This window comes from Quercus lobata, chromosome 9, assembly GCF_001633185.2.
Source record: "Quercus lobata isolate SW786 chromosome 9, ValleyOak3.0 Primary Assembly, whole genome shotgun sequence".
Classification (NCBI taxonomy): domain Eukaryota; kingdom Viridiplantae; phylum Streptophyta; class Magnoliopsida; order Fagales; family Fagaceae; genus Quercus; species Quercus lobata.
This window is the reverse complement of record NC_044912.1, coordinates 27,812,357-27,828,704: the sequence shown is the minus strand read 5'-3', so window position 1 is coordinate 27,828,704 and position 16,348 is coordinate 27,812,357. Positions and strand designations below refer to the sequence as shown.

The 16,348-nt window shown below is 32.4% G+C and overlaps 1 protein-coding gene across 3 annotated transcripts; it reads left to right on the top strand.

The window, feature by feature from the left end:
• The first annotated feature begins 6,942 nt into the window (after nt 1-6,942).
• On the top strand, nt 6,943-12,490 carry LOC115962335. 3 transcript variants are annotated; one of them, XR_004085385.1, is made up of 10 exons: nt 6,943-7,278; nt 8,016-8,062; nt 8,185-8,228; nt 8,989-9,195; nt 10,259-10,349; nt 10,521-10,775; nt 10,887-10,979; nt 11,076-11,180; nt 11,271-11,615; nt 12,293-12,490. XR_004085385.1 is itself a non-coding variant. In XM_031081249.1 (9 exons), the coding sequence occupies exons 5-8, from the start codon at nt 10,620-10,622 to the stop codon at nt 11,502-11,504; spliced, it is 588 nt and encodes a 195-aa protein (XP_030937109.1). In that variant the 5' UTR covers nt 6,943-7,278; nt 8,016-8,062; nt 8,992-9,195; nt 10,259-10,349; nt 10,521-10,619; the 3' UTR covers nt 11,505-11,615; nt 12,293-12,485. The 3 variants fall into 3 exon arrangements, 2 of the variants coding, with proteins under 2 accessions (XP_030937109.1, XP_030937110.1); XM_031081249.1 differs by lacking the exon at nt 8,185-8,228 and having other exon boundaries at nt 8,992-9,195; nt 12,293-12,485; XM_031081250.1 differs by lacking the exon at nt 8,185-8,228 and having other exon boundaries at nt 12,293-12,485.
• Nucleotides 12,491-16,348: the final 3,858 nt, after the last annotated feature.

The following is a 16,348-nucleotide window of genomic DNA, read 5'->3' as shown; positions in this document are numbered from 1 at the left end:
CTCGCTCTTTGCCGATTTTAGCGTATTTTTTGAGATTTTCGATCAAAATCGCATAAAGTTGAGGAAATACTCAAAAAGTTTCCAATGGCTATCCATGATGTTACGAGCGAAGGAAAAAATATAGTACTTTTGGCAGCGGAGAGCAGACAACCCCAAGTATATCAACTATTGCTTGAAAGCAGGTTACTCAAAGATACAACGCTTCAAAAATTGGATGATAAAGCGAACAGTGCATTGCGTCTTGCAGCCAAGCTAGGAAAGAATAAGTCCTGCTGGTTAATTCCAGGGGCCGCATTACAAATGCAATGGGAACTCAAGTGGTATGAGGTATGAACTCAAAGCCAACTTGACCTTGATTTTTATCAAATAGCTTAACAATGCATTTACAAGCTTACCTGAAATAGCACGGGTTACAAAATTATGTTGGCGTGCTACTACAGATTAGTCTGTTAGTGGACGAATCACTTCCTCTAATATAAATTAAAAGTAGAGATCTTTGCGTATATGCAATTCTACACATATTTGTGTAATATCAAGGTGGTGGAGGTGTTCAATATGTGCCGGTCAGTTTATACTTTATAGGTCATGCCTTTCAATTAATTGAAGCACACTGTCAACATCTTTTCTCCATGTGTTGAACTCTGTTTTTAGTTTTTAATTGCCTTGATTTAAAGCTTTGAGAACTTCTGATTTGTTCACTTGAGTTGTGCTTAGAAAAGATGTATTTTCTTTTGGGGAAAACAGAGATTCTAAAGTAAAGTTCACGTCGTTTGTAAATCTCTGTAAGCTGAAAAATTATAATTTGATTCAAAAAATTATTTGCTAAGATGTAGAAGAATGGTAATAATTTGAAATACTTTAGGGGAAGTCTCAAACTTGACCACAGGGTAGGGTGTTTCTAAATAATGTCATTGGAAGAACCAATGTGGATTCTCTTTGAAAAAAATAGAAATAAATTCATATGGTGTGTAATTGTATGGAACTTGCTATTTAAGTGAGTCTCTATTTTAATAGTTGGGAGTTAAATTCAGTTTCATTTTATTATTATTATTATTATTTGATTGAAAAGGTAGAAATTCAAGTTTTTGTTTGTTTGTTGAAAAACCTCCCCCTTTGCAGTTGGTTGACCAATCATTAATTCTATTAATAATGGATTTGGAATGTTAGGTTAGTTGGGTGATAACATGGTTTTTGGTTGCAGAAGTATCTAACAATGATTTATCATACATATTTTGAATTTGAGGTATTGCAATTGCTACAAATGCTTAATCACTTAAAAAGATTAATAGAGAAAGACAAGGATATGTAGTATGTTATTCAATTGAAGATATGGCTGATAGAGTGAATCAAGGCAAGTTATTCTTTTTGGCAAATTGTCACTTGAGCCAAAAGCAATTTCTAAATTGAGTTCTATTTGCAATATTGTACTTTTTTGTCGATACTAATGTTTCTCCTGTAATTTTCAATTCCAATTTAGTAAAAATTAATTTGCTAACATCTCCTATACAGGTTCTCTTAAATGTGAGCCACCATGTTCAATCTTGATTTCCTCTTATGTGACTCCTATGAATTTGTTGTGCTAGAGAGAAATCATGGTCCAGTCCCAATACTTTGTGATCATGGTTCAGTGTCTCAAAAGTTTTTTTTTTTTTTTTCGTATTTATCATTAATATTTTTTGCAACACATTTGCATCAAGTAGAATTCATGTTTGTGATTTCAGCCAATCTGATGTAGATATGGGAATAAGGAAAAGGTATACCACTAATGATTGGGAAGCCTAAGTATACCACTGATAATTGTCAATTATCATTGTTGCATATGTTATGTGCTAAACTGAAGTATTAAATCTATAAAGACCATATGAGTTTCTAAGTTTCATTTTTTTTTCTTTGCTTGAGACTTGAGATAATGAGTTCATTTCCAAAGTAGTATTGTTAATTATAAATTGAAAATTTTAATAATTGTTCTTCTTTTCCTTCTTTTTATTATTATTATTATTATTTTTTACTATAAACAAAATGCAAGTATATTTTCAGTTATTGAATAATTAATGTTCTGTTGTAGGTTATTGAATTATTTTTGTCCCATATTATCAATGTAAGCTGTTTTTAAAGTTTTAACAAAGAACAATCTCCTCAAGATTTGCATCCCTTAGTGACGATGGGGCAAGTTGCTAATTGTGATTTAATTTGCATCCCTTGGGATTTCCTATAGATAACCATTTGAAATGCTATTTTTCTACATTGTTATTTTAATGTATATGTTAAAATTTTACTTTTTATAGTTACATATAGTCAATCAGGAAAATGACCTATATCTTCAATCTCTTTTTTCCATTCTATGGTCCTTATGGAACCATAGAAATCAAGTGGTTCATGATGGGAAGACCCCAAATCTGATAAATGTTGTTCTCACTCACTGCCAAATCTCTTTTATGCAGGTACCAGGAGGCCTTTAGAAATGGACAATCCTAATATCAAGATCACAGCATACCAACTCATAAAGATGTCTCCAATAGGGATTGGCAACTCATTATCAAAGTAGTTTGTTGAAGGAAAAGGAAATTGAAACAGAGTGGCTATGCATATGAAGCAAAGGACTTGAAGAGAGATCTAATATTAGTGGGGGAGCCTAGCAGTCTGTCAACATCTTACCCAACAGCATTTCAGGATGCAATCGTGGAGGTTGCAATAAAAGCTAGAGACCTTGGATTTACACTAATTTTGTTTGGCAGTGGTTGCAAAAGGATTGAACAGGTTTGTAATGGAAGAAGTTAACCAAGATTGCAAGAACAACCTATGACAACAGACTTGCATTTTCTAACTTAATAAGGTTTAACTTTTCACACCATTTTTGTACCAAAAACTATCATGTGTATGTGTTAGAAGTAGCTTCAATTCTCTAGCAGTTCATTATTCGACCCAATTACTGTTGGATCTCTCCAAATCTTATGTTATATAACTTGTGTCCTGTAACTGTTTTCTATGGTATCAAAAAAAAGAAAAAGAGTTACATATGGTCTTCAACTATGTTAATTAGAACTATTTAGAATTTAATAAAGGGATCCAAAACTAAATAAAAATTCTAACTAAATTAGGTAAGCTATTTTTTTACAAATAGTCCAATTTCATTTTTTTATTTATTCATACTTATTAACCATCAATTATCTATAAATATATATTTTCACAACTAGCCCGTGCATTGCACGGGTTTGCGACTAGTTTTTTATAATAAACAAGAATAAATAGGAGTTTGTATAGGAAATACATAGGTTAATTAATGAAATAAATTAGATATAAATCATAAATTAAATAGCTCCCCAAAATTAGATAATAAAAAAGATTATATGTCATGTGTTAAAAGAAAAATATGAAAATTTTCCACAGTGAGCTATATCAAATACTATAAAAGAATAATACAGTTCAGCTATTAAATATTAAAACAAATGATGGGTTTGCTTATATGTAAAAATGGTTTAATTTGAGCTCGATCTGGTTGTTCAATTGAGCTTAAATTTCATCAACACCAATATTTTACCATGCTATGCAAATCCAATGGTAAGAATTGGAATCTAAATTGGCACATGAAGGTTACATGTCATGTACCCGTACTTTGATCGGTTTGCTCTCACAATCAAACCATCCAATCACACTCTAATTTCACCAATATCCATTCTTTACCGTGCTCTTCCCATCCAATGGTTGGACTTTGAATTTTTCCTTTTCATTTCTATCAAGGCTTCCAAAATACAAGACCAATAGCAATCTAACCCAATTGAAACCCTAAAATGTTTCAAATGTGTTAAATCACCAATTATAGATTAATCTCTCTCTCTCTCAAAAATAATAAGTTGGTATTATTCTTCAAATTAAGTATTTAATATTGCATCAAATTAACCTTGATTTGATTAGTAGAAAATGCATGAATTTTCGTTTTAAGTCCCAAATTATGTTGAGCCACCTCTGCATGAATTTTAGTCTTAATCCCCAAACTTTTGAAAAATCTCTTTTAACAACAAGATACTAGTAGGCATCCCATGGATCACACATAGGAGTGACCGAGGTAGCCCTCACACATTGAGATTTTCATTTTATCTCAACATTAACCCTCGCTAGTCATGGGTTTTTTAAAAAGAATTTAAAGTAAGGACATTTTCCTCCTCTTAAATCAAAACCATTTATATCTAAGCACATGTGTAAGGGCACGGTTTGGGTCATAAGGATTAAGGTCCAAATAGCCTAACACAACGAATTTGTAGAGAGTGGGCCAAAAACTAGGCTTAATGAATTGAACGACGCTTACAACGGATTAAAGGTGGGAAGTAAATAAGGAAAAACAAGCTTCATGCAAAGAAATCCTTCCTCGGCTAAATCCAAGGAGAGTAGTTCTTGAATATATTCTCTCTAGACTTGATTACAATTCTAGTTCTTGTTGCTATAGTGTTTTCTCCACCTATTCTCAGATCCTTCCATTCCTCTGGAGGGCTTCTTACGTTATATAGCCTCTTTCCGTTGATCTTGGCCCTCCATTTGTTGATCACGTAGGCCACTACTTGAATGCTTGTCCCATCAGATGTTTTCCTAAACCTTCCGTGAGTTGTGGCTATCTAGACAAAACTGTTCAGGAGTCTTCTCCACATAAATGCAGCCAGAGGGTTTGGTGGGGTGCAATAAATGTGGTGGTGGCTTCCATCCCTTCAGACATGACAAGACTGACCTCCTCCCTGAAGCCCTTCCTCTACAGTGCAACCTCCTCTGGTAATATGTCACTAATGTGGTCAAGGCTCACCTCCTCGGCCTGGCCATTCGAGGGTAGGATCTTCCCGACATTGACGTGGCATCCTCGGCCTTGGATATGACACGTGGCACTGTTACCTTATTAAATTTCTGTATCCCACAACATGTACTATTCTAAACTAGCGTGTAACCCATGCTTACGCACGAGAATGTTCAATTGTAGTAGTACTATTAATGTTAATCTTGGATTATTAAACATATAGAAAATTAGTTTGACCAAGACTTTTATATTTTGGAGTAATTATGTTCTATAATTCAATGTCAAATAAATAACGAAAAATTTACATTTGTGAAAGTTTAATGATCATTTGAATTTTGTTATCTCAAAATAATAATAATAATAATAATAATAATAATAATAATAATAATAATAATAATAATAAGACATTTGAAGATATTAAAATGGTTTTTCAGCATAATTTCCAAGGATTAATTACTTAAATTAGAAAAAAACAAAAAACTAGATTAACACACATGAAAATCCAGGAGGGATATTTGTAAAATCACCAATTTTTATGGTCGACCAAGCCATATGACCATTGTGTACGTGTAAGTGATTGATCGACAACATAATTTTGGTTGCAAGTTCAATTAATTTTGAAAACGGATTTTAAGAATAATTAAAAATAATAATTAATTATAAAGCTAGGATTTGCAAGTTCAATTAATTTCAATATGAGGAATTTTTCCTTATGCATTGTGTAATGCCTCAGAGAAGAAACGCTTTTGTGTATAGTTGTATGTATTGTACCCATCAACTAATGCTTATAACCATGTTCAAATATTGCAATCCAGCGAAGGAAGTGGCAAATTTTTTGTGTACGTGTGTGTGTGATGTTGGGCCTTTGGAAACCAAAAAGAATTAAAAAGTAGAAAGAAAGAATAAAAAAAGTATTTAAATAAGGTAATAGAAGATTTGAAGTAGCATATATTGTAAAGTGATGTATTAAAATAAATAAAATGATTTTTTTACACGTCAATATAGGCCTTTTTTTTTTTTTTTTTTTTTTAAGGAACGGCTAATGCTGGTGCTAAAAAAAATGAGCTAGCACTTGCACTGTACCTGGTTCATCTCTCTCTCTCTCTCTCTCTCTCTCTCTCTCTCTCTCTCTCTGTGTGTACTAGTAAAGTTAGCTTCTTTCACTTGTTGCAAAAAATTCTCTTCAATTTTTGAGGTGGGCGCTGCTTCTGGTAAGTAAATTGCTAAAGTGGGTCTAATCTTCTTTGATCTTTCTAGAGTTTCTTGTGTTTAAAAATGTTATCTTTGGTTTATTTTTATAGATATAATTATAAGCCTGACTTTTTATCTTTGATTTTTGACTCCAGAGCCATTGATTAGTGGAAATGGGAGAAACATGCAAAGATTAATGCCATGTTCAAATATTGCAGTCCAGTGAAGGAAGTGGTAGATTTTTGTAGGATCAGATATAAATCTATCATGTAGAGTGATTGACATACCAACAACCAACAGGAGCAGCCCAGCAGTGCCAGCCAGCCCACTGTTTCTCACACAAATTCCCAAATACCCATATCAACTGTTAACTCAAATTAATATTCAAATCAACTGTTTTGATGAGAGTAAAACATGAGCACTCCACTCAATGATATGACTGAACACTGAAGACTGATTTCAGTGGCAATATGGGCCGTGTCACGTGTGGCACAAATACAATAACCCAAAATTGAATCAAGGGTTATAAACTTATAATCCAAAAATATCAAGACCCAATCTAACGGTGACAATTACACTCTACAAATCAGAATATCTCTCCATATCTCTAATGGCTCTCTTCACTGTCTTGACTCTCTCCAGTTTTCACTTCGAACTTAGTCTCAGAGGTTAGATTGAATGCTCCGTGTCCGTGGTCATGGGCCTCATGGCTTCCTCCCCTTTACACGCTTCCTCACCTCTTCACTTCTTCAGTCTCAGTTCTCTACTTGGTTCTCTGAAACTCTCTCAAAACTCTTAACATGCCACAACTCTTAACCTTTCATGAGTGTCTTTGGCACAAGAGTCACCAATCCTAGCCAACATCTCCAGACATTTCAAACCATATTGTACAAACTCATGCAGCTTCACATCCTTCAAATAAAAAACCTGCATTTTTTTTTTCCAAAAAATTTCCCAATTCAAAAAAAAAAAAAGTTCACAACCTGTTCGACAAAATGCCTCACAGAAACAAACAAACTCTATTTTGCATTTTTCCCATACATGTTCTTCGGCAATCAATTGATGCAGCCTCTCTTTAAGCTCAGGCCCGTGTCTACCACCGCTACGAGCGTTGATGAACACGACGATTGGAGCCTCGGGTGGCCCGACATTGAGGTTGGTCCGCTTGTGAAACCGAGCCTCGCTGGCTGTAGGGTCTTGGAGGCGAATAGCGTCGCGCATGGCAAAACAAAGGTACTGCGGCATTACTAGCCTCCACCGCAGCTCTTCCTTGTCGATTCTCATTACACATCTTGGGTCGTGTCTGCAAGGTCTGTCTCATTCTCACTTCTCTATTTTTCTTATCTGGGATTTTTTTAATTTTTTTTTTTTTATTTCTTTACTTTTCAATGTTATTGGCCTATTTGTTGTGTCTTCAAGATATTCTGGATCGTTTCAAACGGTCAAGAAAACAAAACCCATTACTTCAAATAGAGCAAAATGTGAAAAGGATTGCAACTTTTTTTTTTTTTTCTTTTGGGGGTTAAATTTATTTCCTTTTGTTAGGGGGCTGCTAAGAAAATGTACACTAGTCCTGGAAAGAAAGTTTAGATCTTTTTGTTTTTTACCTTGCTTCCTTTTTTATTTTATAGAAAAGAATGTGAGAAATGGTTGTATTAGGTTCACTGCAGTATATCTTTTGCTAGAATCAAACTTTCTGCACAGATAAAAAAAATAAAATTTCTCCTATTTTTGGTTTTGAGGTCTTCAGATTGTTTATTCCTTTTCTATTTAAGCGTTGTAGTCTAGTAATAGTGGAGATGCTATTAATATATTTTTTTTTCAATATCTAATTTATGGTATATATTTTATTTTTAATGGGTTTTGTATATGGTTATAGGATCTTTGAATAAGCTTTCAGATATTTCCTAAAATATTTCCTACATTGATTTTTATTTTTTTCTTTGCCGCTACTTCACATAATTTTTTCACTCTTTGCCACTACTCTTTGCTAAAATTTCCTGCACAAATCCTACTATATATTTCTTGTTTTTTGCTACACCTCCAGTTCATCACAGAGAGGCTAGAGAATGAAACCAAAGACAAGGGTGCCAGGTACTGATTTATCCCTTCCAGTTTTATTCTTTGCGCCTCTAATTTATCTCTCTCTCTCTCTCTCTCTCTCTCTCTCTCTCTCTCTCTATTCGTAATTTCATATTTTTGTTTTCTATTAGCAGATTTGCTCAATCTTTTACAGTTTTTGGTGATCCATCAGTCAAAGGTACACATCTAAAATAATATTTTACTATCTATATAAATAAGACCTACTTTAACATTTAATAAACTAATGTTACAAGGATAACTAGCTTTACAGAATCAATCTTAAGGATTGATGTGATAGAATACTATGTTTGGTTTATTTTATAGGTATATAATTTTTTTTTTTTATGAAATTTTATAGGTATATAATTGTGTTAGCACATTTGGTTTATTTTATAGGCATATAATACTGTGATTTCATATAATAAGCTATCCTTGTGCAGTAACTATGCAATGGTTTAAGTTTGTTCTCTTTTTCAATAGTTTATACAAATTGTATCTAAAATTTAATGTCAATATCTCCATTTATTTATGTATTTGTTGATCTGGTGGTTTGACATTTGTTCTGAGGTTGTTTCCATGTTTCATTGTATTATAATAGATGAAAGGAAACAATTCAACTGATGACGATAACCTTTGGACACCACAACTTGAGAAACTATTTATTGATTAAAGTGTTGTCAATTAAAAATTTTTGTTTCAATTTATCAATGTGATAGGATGATGAGCATGTATTTAGTTCTGAAAAAATTGTTAGTTATATTTTTCTTCACAATAATGTCATTGAAGTAAAAGCTTTGTGAGTTAGGTAGAGCTGTGTTTCATGTGTAATTTCACATTAATATTCATAACTGCTAGTGTTCTTTATTTTTTGTGATCACATTAACATATTTATATTCTACTTTCATTGTGTTTTTTACAAATGTTAGTTTTTCTAATAGTAGGTAGGCATGGCAAGGAAAGTTAAGAGGAAAGGTAAAGGCATTAGTGAGTCTCAAGACTCTTAACCACAAGAAACTCAGTCAACTAGGCCTTCATTTGATCATAATGAAGTTTGTGAGGAGGAGCTCTCACAAATTCTACCTCCATCATCTGAGCCTCAAACTAATGAAGGAGCACCTAAGGCCTCTCTGATTCCATTATAATAGGTAGTATTTACATTATACACCATTTTTTTATCGCATTTACTTATATTCATAATTTATGTTGTGGTTTGGTTGCACCTTCATTATTGCACTTCCACCAAGGATCTGCATCATGCATAACAGTTCCAAATCCATTATATTACTATAGCATCATTGCAAGTGGCTGGTTGAGAATATTGTGATGAACTTACATGTTTCTTTGTTAGAAGTTTGAATTTCATAATAGTGATCCAATTGATGATAAAAACTATTGATTTATTCAAAGAATTAAGATGACCGAGGTAAATGATGTATCAAAGAGGATGAAATGAAATAAGTCGTGGAAAATTGATGTACATAGAATAATAACATTAGTATGTAGGGAGTTTTAGACCCATGAAAGGGAGGGAGTAGAAGTTCAGTAATAAAATGGACAAGCTTAATACTATCTTCAGTTGCCCCTTCTGCAATCATGGAACTAGTGTTGAATGCTGTATGTTAGTATTTTTTTAAAAATTCATTTCCCTTTGGTACATGATGTTCTGAAGACAGTTTCCATCTTATTGAGTTTTTGTCTCTCTTGTTATGCACCTTTTGTTGAGATTGTTCACGACACATGCAAATTTTAAGAAGTTGTATTTCCTGTGTACTTGGGTTGTGCTTTGCGTTTATTGAATGGTTCATTTACCTATAAAAAATATATCATAAAATAAAAAAATTTGAGAAGTTATGAAAATGGGGCAACTCAAATTCTGGGTAAAATCTATCAACTGGATGTCCATATTTTAAATCTACTAAATTATTGTATCATACCCAACTGAAATTGAATGTTAGCTGGAATCAAAGCTTTAAGCACGATTTTTTTTTCGTTAATTTCTTTTGCTGTTAAAATAATATTCTTGTGCTTGAATATGTGAGAGATCAAGAACAAATTCTAAATGTGATATATTTTTTTTATTAACTTATTTCACAATATTATTATACGATTCTTTCCCTTATTAGGAGAGCTTCTTTTTCTTTTCTTTTTTTCTTTTCAATAGGTACACGTTCTTTAACAAATTTTTATTATTATTTGTTTTATCAATAGGTACTAATGCTGGAAAAAAGAGGGGTTGAGGAAAGGCTAAAGGCATCAATGCCGGAGATGGTGAAATAGAGGTTGAGATTTATGATGGCAAGTGAGTGACTTATTGCTATGTTGGTTTATTGAAATTAATTATGGTATCATAGCTATATGATATTGTTAACATGTTTGATTTCAATTTTCAAAATTATTACACCAAAAGCCACTCAAGAGATTACAATTCTTTTTCACCAAACACTTAATGGAGCTTGGACAACTTTTACAGAATACCCAAATTTTGAGCTAGAGATACGCTCGATACAGAGCTCAACGCTTTAAGCATAAACAGCCAGATAAGGAAGTTAAGAAAGCGTTTGCAGAATCAATGAAACACCGCTATTTTGATTGGATGTTTCGCATAAGAAATCCAATTTTTCAGAAGTATGAAGAGAAAGAAGATCGTTACAAGAATGGTCCTTCCTTCATTCCCACCCCTTTCTGGAAAGAGATGGTGGATAAATGGATGGTGGGAGATTGCGGGGTGAGTGTAAATGGAATACATGTCATAAATTCTCTCTCACTCTCTCTCTAACCATTATTTGTTAATATTTTCATAGAAACTAATGTTCTAGTGTATGAATTTTGCGTGCAGGAGACAAGATCGACAAATAAGGACAACAGAAATAAGTCTAAAATTTTCTCCACTACAGGTTCTCTACCAATGGCGAAGTACAGATATGAAATGGTATATTATATTATCATCAAATAGTTTTATCTTTTATTGTGTATTTACGTTGTTTAATAAGTTTACCAATGCTGTTTTTTCTTTTAAATATTGCAGTATCTAGAGACGGGCTCTGAGCCTAGCCCCATTGATTGTTTTAAGAAATTTCACACAAAGCAGGATGACAAAGAATGGGCAACTGATCATGCTAAGACATTATATGTATGCAACTTATACCAAAATTTTAATTTTGTTATCAATTTTAGTTTTTTTGTTGTTTTGATTATCCACGTGGTTTTTATTTATGTGTAGGAAAAAATGGATGCGATAAAGGCCAAAGCTGTTTCTGAAGGTACTAAGACAAATGATTATCAGATCTTTTGTGAAGTGGTTGGTGAACCAAGTCATGGTCGTATTCTTGGCATGGGAATAGGTATTAAGGCTAAGGATGTGTACGGCTTAACTTCATCTGGTAAAGGTTGTAGCAAGCATTGCAGAGAAGATTTTACAAAAGAAAAAGAAGATTTGGAGGCAAGTCTTAGATAGGAAATGGATTCCAAACTTGCAAAAGTTGTGGAGAAGCTTGAGGAGAAGTTTGCACAAAAGTTGCAGTTGATGGGCATACCACAACAATCTGACATAGATCCAGTTACCACGGTACAATCTCAAACTTATGCTTTTGCCTCTTGGATCTTCTACAGCTTTCTATTGGTTTGTTGTGCTTTATAGCTTGCGTCTATTATAATATTATATTATTTTATATTTAGTTTTGATAAATGATAATAGAACTATGACATTATCTACTGTTTTGACAGCTGTGTATAGGTTTTGTATTTAATTTTGTATATCATATGTGTTTTGTGGTTTACATTTTACACAATTGTTATATTATTTTAATTTATATTTAATTTTGATAGTGGTTTAAGTAATCAAATTAAGTTATTGTTATTGTTAAAATTTTTTTTTTTTTTTTTAAAAGTTACCCTGAGCGGTTTAGGGATATCGGAATTGGTAACTGCTCTTGTGGTCGCTTTATGCCTCCATAAGCAATATGTAGGGATGTTGTACACTGTTTAAATACAAAGCAGTGAATAGAAAACCTGACTTTTTTACCAGTCTTAGAACCTCTTTACTAAAAAGGTAAGATGCAATACAGCTTTCCTTGCATATAGCTTATCCACCATAAGGAATTTACTTTTGTTTATGACATATTATTATATGATTAGATTTGATATGGTATGTGTACTTATTTATTGAAGCATTGATATAAATACAAATTCACTTTAATTGTTTCATTTTAACTCATGTTTAATGTTTTTTTATTTATTTTTTAGGATGGTACTAGCAGAGACGAAGAGGACAACTCAAACAATAACATAGAGGTTGAAAACAACTTGGAGAGTGACTCAGAGGAAGACTAATATAGATCTTGTCATAAAATAGTTGTTTAAGTTTAAAACAGGGTTTAATTTCAGGATTTCTTTGTATATTTTATATTTTAAAGTTTGAACTTATATGAATTTTTATCTTTCGATGGATCATTTTTAGTAATTATTGGATTATTGTATCAATTTTTAGTAGTAATTGTACTATTGTAACATGATAGTTAAACAAAAATAATATAAAATAAATTAAAAATTAATAAATAATAAAATATTTCAAAAATTATATAAAATATTACCACCGATACTTAAAAAGTTGGTCATAAATAACTTTATAGTGATGACAAAGTCCCTTACAAATAGTTATTAACAACACCTATTTTCTCTCGCTAAAAATAAGTTGCAAACCCTCACAAATAAATTTTAGTGATGCCATTATTGCGAGGGTATGAATGTCCTCACAAATAGTTATTAACGACGACTGCTTCCCCTCGCTAAAAATAAGTTGTGAGGGGTTAAAAGCCCTCACAAATAAATTTTAGCGATGCTTTTAACCTCTCACAAATAAATTTAGCGATGCCATTATAGAGAGGGTATAAATGTCCTCACAAATAATTATTAATGACAACTGCTTTCCCTCGCTAAAAATAAGTTGCGAGGGGTTAAAAGCCCTCACAAATAAATTTTAGCGATGCCATTATTGAGAGGGTATAAATGTCCTCACAAATAATTATTAATGACAATTGCTTTCCCTCGCTAAAAATAAGTTGCGAGGGGTTAAAAGCCCATACAAATAAATTTTGGCGATGCCATTATTGCGAGGGTATAAATGTTCTCGCAAATAATTATTAACGACGACTGCTTCCCCTTGCTAAAAATAAGTTGTGAGGGGTTAAAAGCCCTCACAAATAAATTTTAGCAATGCCATTATTGCGAGGGTATAAATGTCCTCACAAATAATTATTAATGACAACTGCTTTCCCTCGCTAAAAATAAGTTGCGAGGGGTTAAAAGCCCTCACAAATAAATTTTAGCGATGCCATTATTTGTCACTAAAAAGTATGTCGTCAATTTGGACTTCGCAAATAACTAATTGCGAGGGTATAGAGGTCCTCACAAATAGTCGTTAACGACAACTGTTTCCCCTCACTAAAAATAAGTCATCGACTTTTCTCATCATTTGGTACTATATTTGTGAAGGTGAATTTGTTCAGTAGCGACGGTGGATTGCCCTCGTAAATTATTTATTTACAAAGATATGGTTGCAAAATCTCTTTTAGCAACAAAAGAAAATACAACGGCCTTTGAGGGCCATATGCCCTCACTAATAACCTTTTGTGATGATATTTGAATTTTTGCGAGGGCATATGGCCCTCGCTAGTAGACTCTTTTCTTGTAGTAGCATCTATTATGTTTGTTTTGATGATTGAATCTCTGTTGTTTTCCCCCAATTTCTGTTATTTATTCTTTTGATGATTTTAAAAGCAAACTACTATAATTAAATTGAATAACCAGCCAATCTTAGTAGTGTGCAGGGCCGGCTCAACAGTAGATGCAAGAGATGCAACCGCCTAAGGCCCCCAAATTAAAGAAGGCCCCACTTGTAAAAAAAAATTTATATATATAATATATTTATTTATATATTTTAGTTAAAAAATTTTTAAGCATTTTTATTGGTCAATAAAATGCATTAAAAAGGCCCCATTGTATCCTAAAATGCAAAAGATTAAACTGGAAAAAAAAAAAAAAAAAAAAAAAAAGTCAAAGTTCAGCTAACACAATTAAATTTTAGGAGATAAATGTATTAACCCATTCTTGAAATATGCTAAAATTAAAATTAATAGCAGAAAAATTCATTAATAATATAACGTAATTGTCTTGAAATATGCTAAAATAGAGATTATAAATGTCAAAAACAAAAGAAAAACCTCTCATCTCTCTATCTCTCTACCTCTCCATCTATATTCTTACGGTCCTACCTTTCTTTTCTTCATCTTCATCTTGATTTTTGATCTTTTTCCATCAACTCAGTCAGCCCCTCTAGCTTGAAATTTTTCTTTGTTGATTCCAGCATACCAGTCTACCAGCCGGCATTCACAGAAGGTATTCTTCTGCTTCAGTTCTTCCCCTCTTTCTCTTTGTCTTTCTGAAAATAAATACTCAAGAGTCTTCTATTTCTTTAACTTAAATTACATATATTTTTAGTTTGTTTCATACTTTCACTGCACTGCCTCTTTGATGGGATGGGACACGTTTTTTTGCTATGATGCTTTTCTAATTCTGCCCCTCTCCCTCTGTGGACCTTTTTCTGCTTTAAAACTTAGCCATAGAAATATAAGATCTAGTGGAGAAAAGGTTGGATGGTTCTCACTTTTTTTTTTTATAGGAGTACAGGTTTGTCACGTCTATGGGCTGTACAGTACAGCCCACAAACGTGACAGACCACTGACCAGAGTTTTTGTTTTTTTGGTTAAAGACCACTGACCACAGTTATTTGGTCCGACAGTTTCTCACCCTTTTTTTTTTTTTAATCTGACACTTTATCTATCATTATAAATTATAATGCCAATTAATGATTTGATGTGTATCATATCAACTCATTTGTATTATAGTGACACTAATTTATTAAACCATGTATTAAATTAATTTTTATTTGTGCAGGTTTAAACTTTCAAGTGGTCATGGCTTTAGAAAAATTGCAATAACCAAGTTCTATTGTTCTATACTTTAAATTTTTATTTTTAGTTAAATTATCATTTTTAATTATAAATTGTGTTTTATTTATCTATAAATATTTTCTCATTATAAATGTCTACTAGGAAATATTTATCCGGATATGAAAAACTTCTTAAAATTAATAAAATCTTATTTAAGGTCTACTATGTCACAAGAAAGATTAAGTGGATTAGCTATATTATCAATTGAAAAAGAAATGTTAGAGGAACTTAAATACAAAAACTTAATTAGTAATTTTGCATCTCAAAAAGGAAGAAAAATAGATTTTAAATAAAAAAATTCAATATATAAATATATTTTATTTTATTAATATTTAATTATAAAAAGGCCCCATTTAAAATTTTCGTCTAAGGCCCCAAAATTTGTTGAGCCGGCCCTGGTAGTGTGGGCATTAAAATAGTTGAAACACTTATAAATTTTTTTTAAATTGAATAAGCACATCAATTAGAAGCTTCTTTTACACGTTGGAGAAATATGGTTTTAAAGAGCAGTGGAGAAAATGGATTTTTTTTTGGTATTTCCACAGCTTTATTCTCTATTTTGGTAAATAGGAGTCCTTTTGGATTTTTTAATAGTTTATGGGGCTGATGACATGGTGACCCACTATCGCCACTCTTATTTGTAATAATGATGGAGGTATTTGAAGGTTGTATATAGGCAGCATATTCAGGGGTTTATGGTGGGAGGAAGGGCATTGACCTATTGATGATCACAAATCTTTTGTATGCATATGACACTTTGATTTTTTATGGAAATGGCAATACAAATGGGCTATTTGAAATGAATTGTTCTATGTTTTGAAGCTGTGTTTGGCTTAAAGATTAATCCAAGTAAATTGGTTCCAATTGGAGATGCTTCAAGAATATCAGCTTTGGATGAGATTTTGGGTTGCAAAATCTTTGCATTGCTTGTGAAATATTTGGGGCTTCCCTTGGGGGCTAGGTATAAGTCCAAAGCAATATGGGACCAATGCTGGAGAAGATGAAAAGAAAGTTTACAGACTAGAAGAAGCTATATTTATCAAAAGGAGGCCAAACCACTTTGATAAATAGTACTCTCTAGTTTGCCCACATACTTCCACTCTTTATTCCCCATGCTAATTACTATCGTTCATCATTTTAAGAAATTACTATGAGATTTTCTTTGGGGAGGTCTAGAAGATGGTGTTAAATTTTGCTCAGTAGGAGGACATCTTGTGACCCGGTTTGATATGTTAGATTGGGCATTAGGTCTAGCACGCTTTACTAATGCATTGTTGGGAAAGTGGATTTG

Excerpts from the sequence above, each read along its gene's own strand:
- LOC115962335 (XM_031081249.1), top strand. The coding sequence starts at position 10,620 with ATGAAACACCGCTATTTTGATTGGATGTTTCGCATAAGAAATCCAATT. Across the intron at positions 10,776-10,886 it reads GGATGGTGGGAGATTGCGGG|GAGACAAGATCGACAAATAA; the intron begins GTGAGTGTAAAT and ends TTTTGCGTGCAG. Across the intron at positions 10,980-11,075 it reads CGAAGTACAGATATGAAATG|TATCTAGAGACGGGCTCTGA; the intron begins GTATATTATATT and ends TAAATATTGCAG.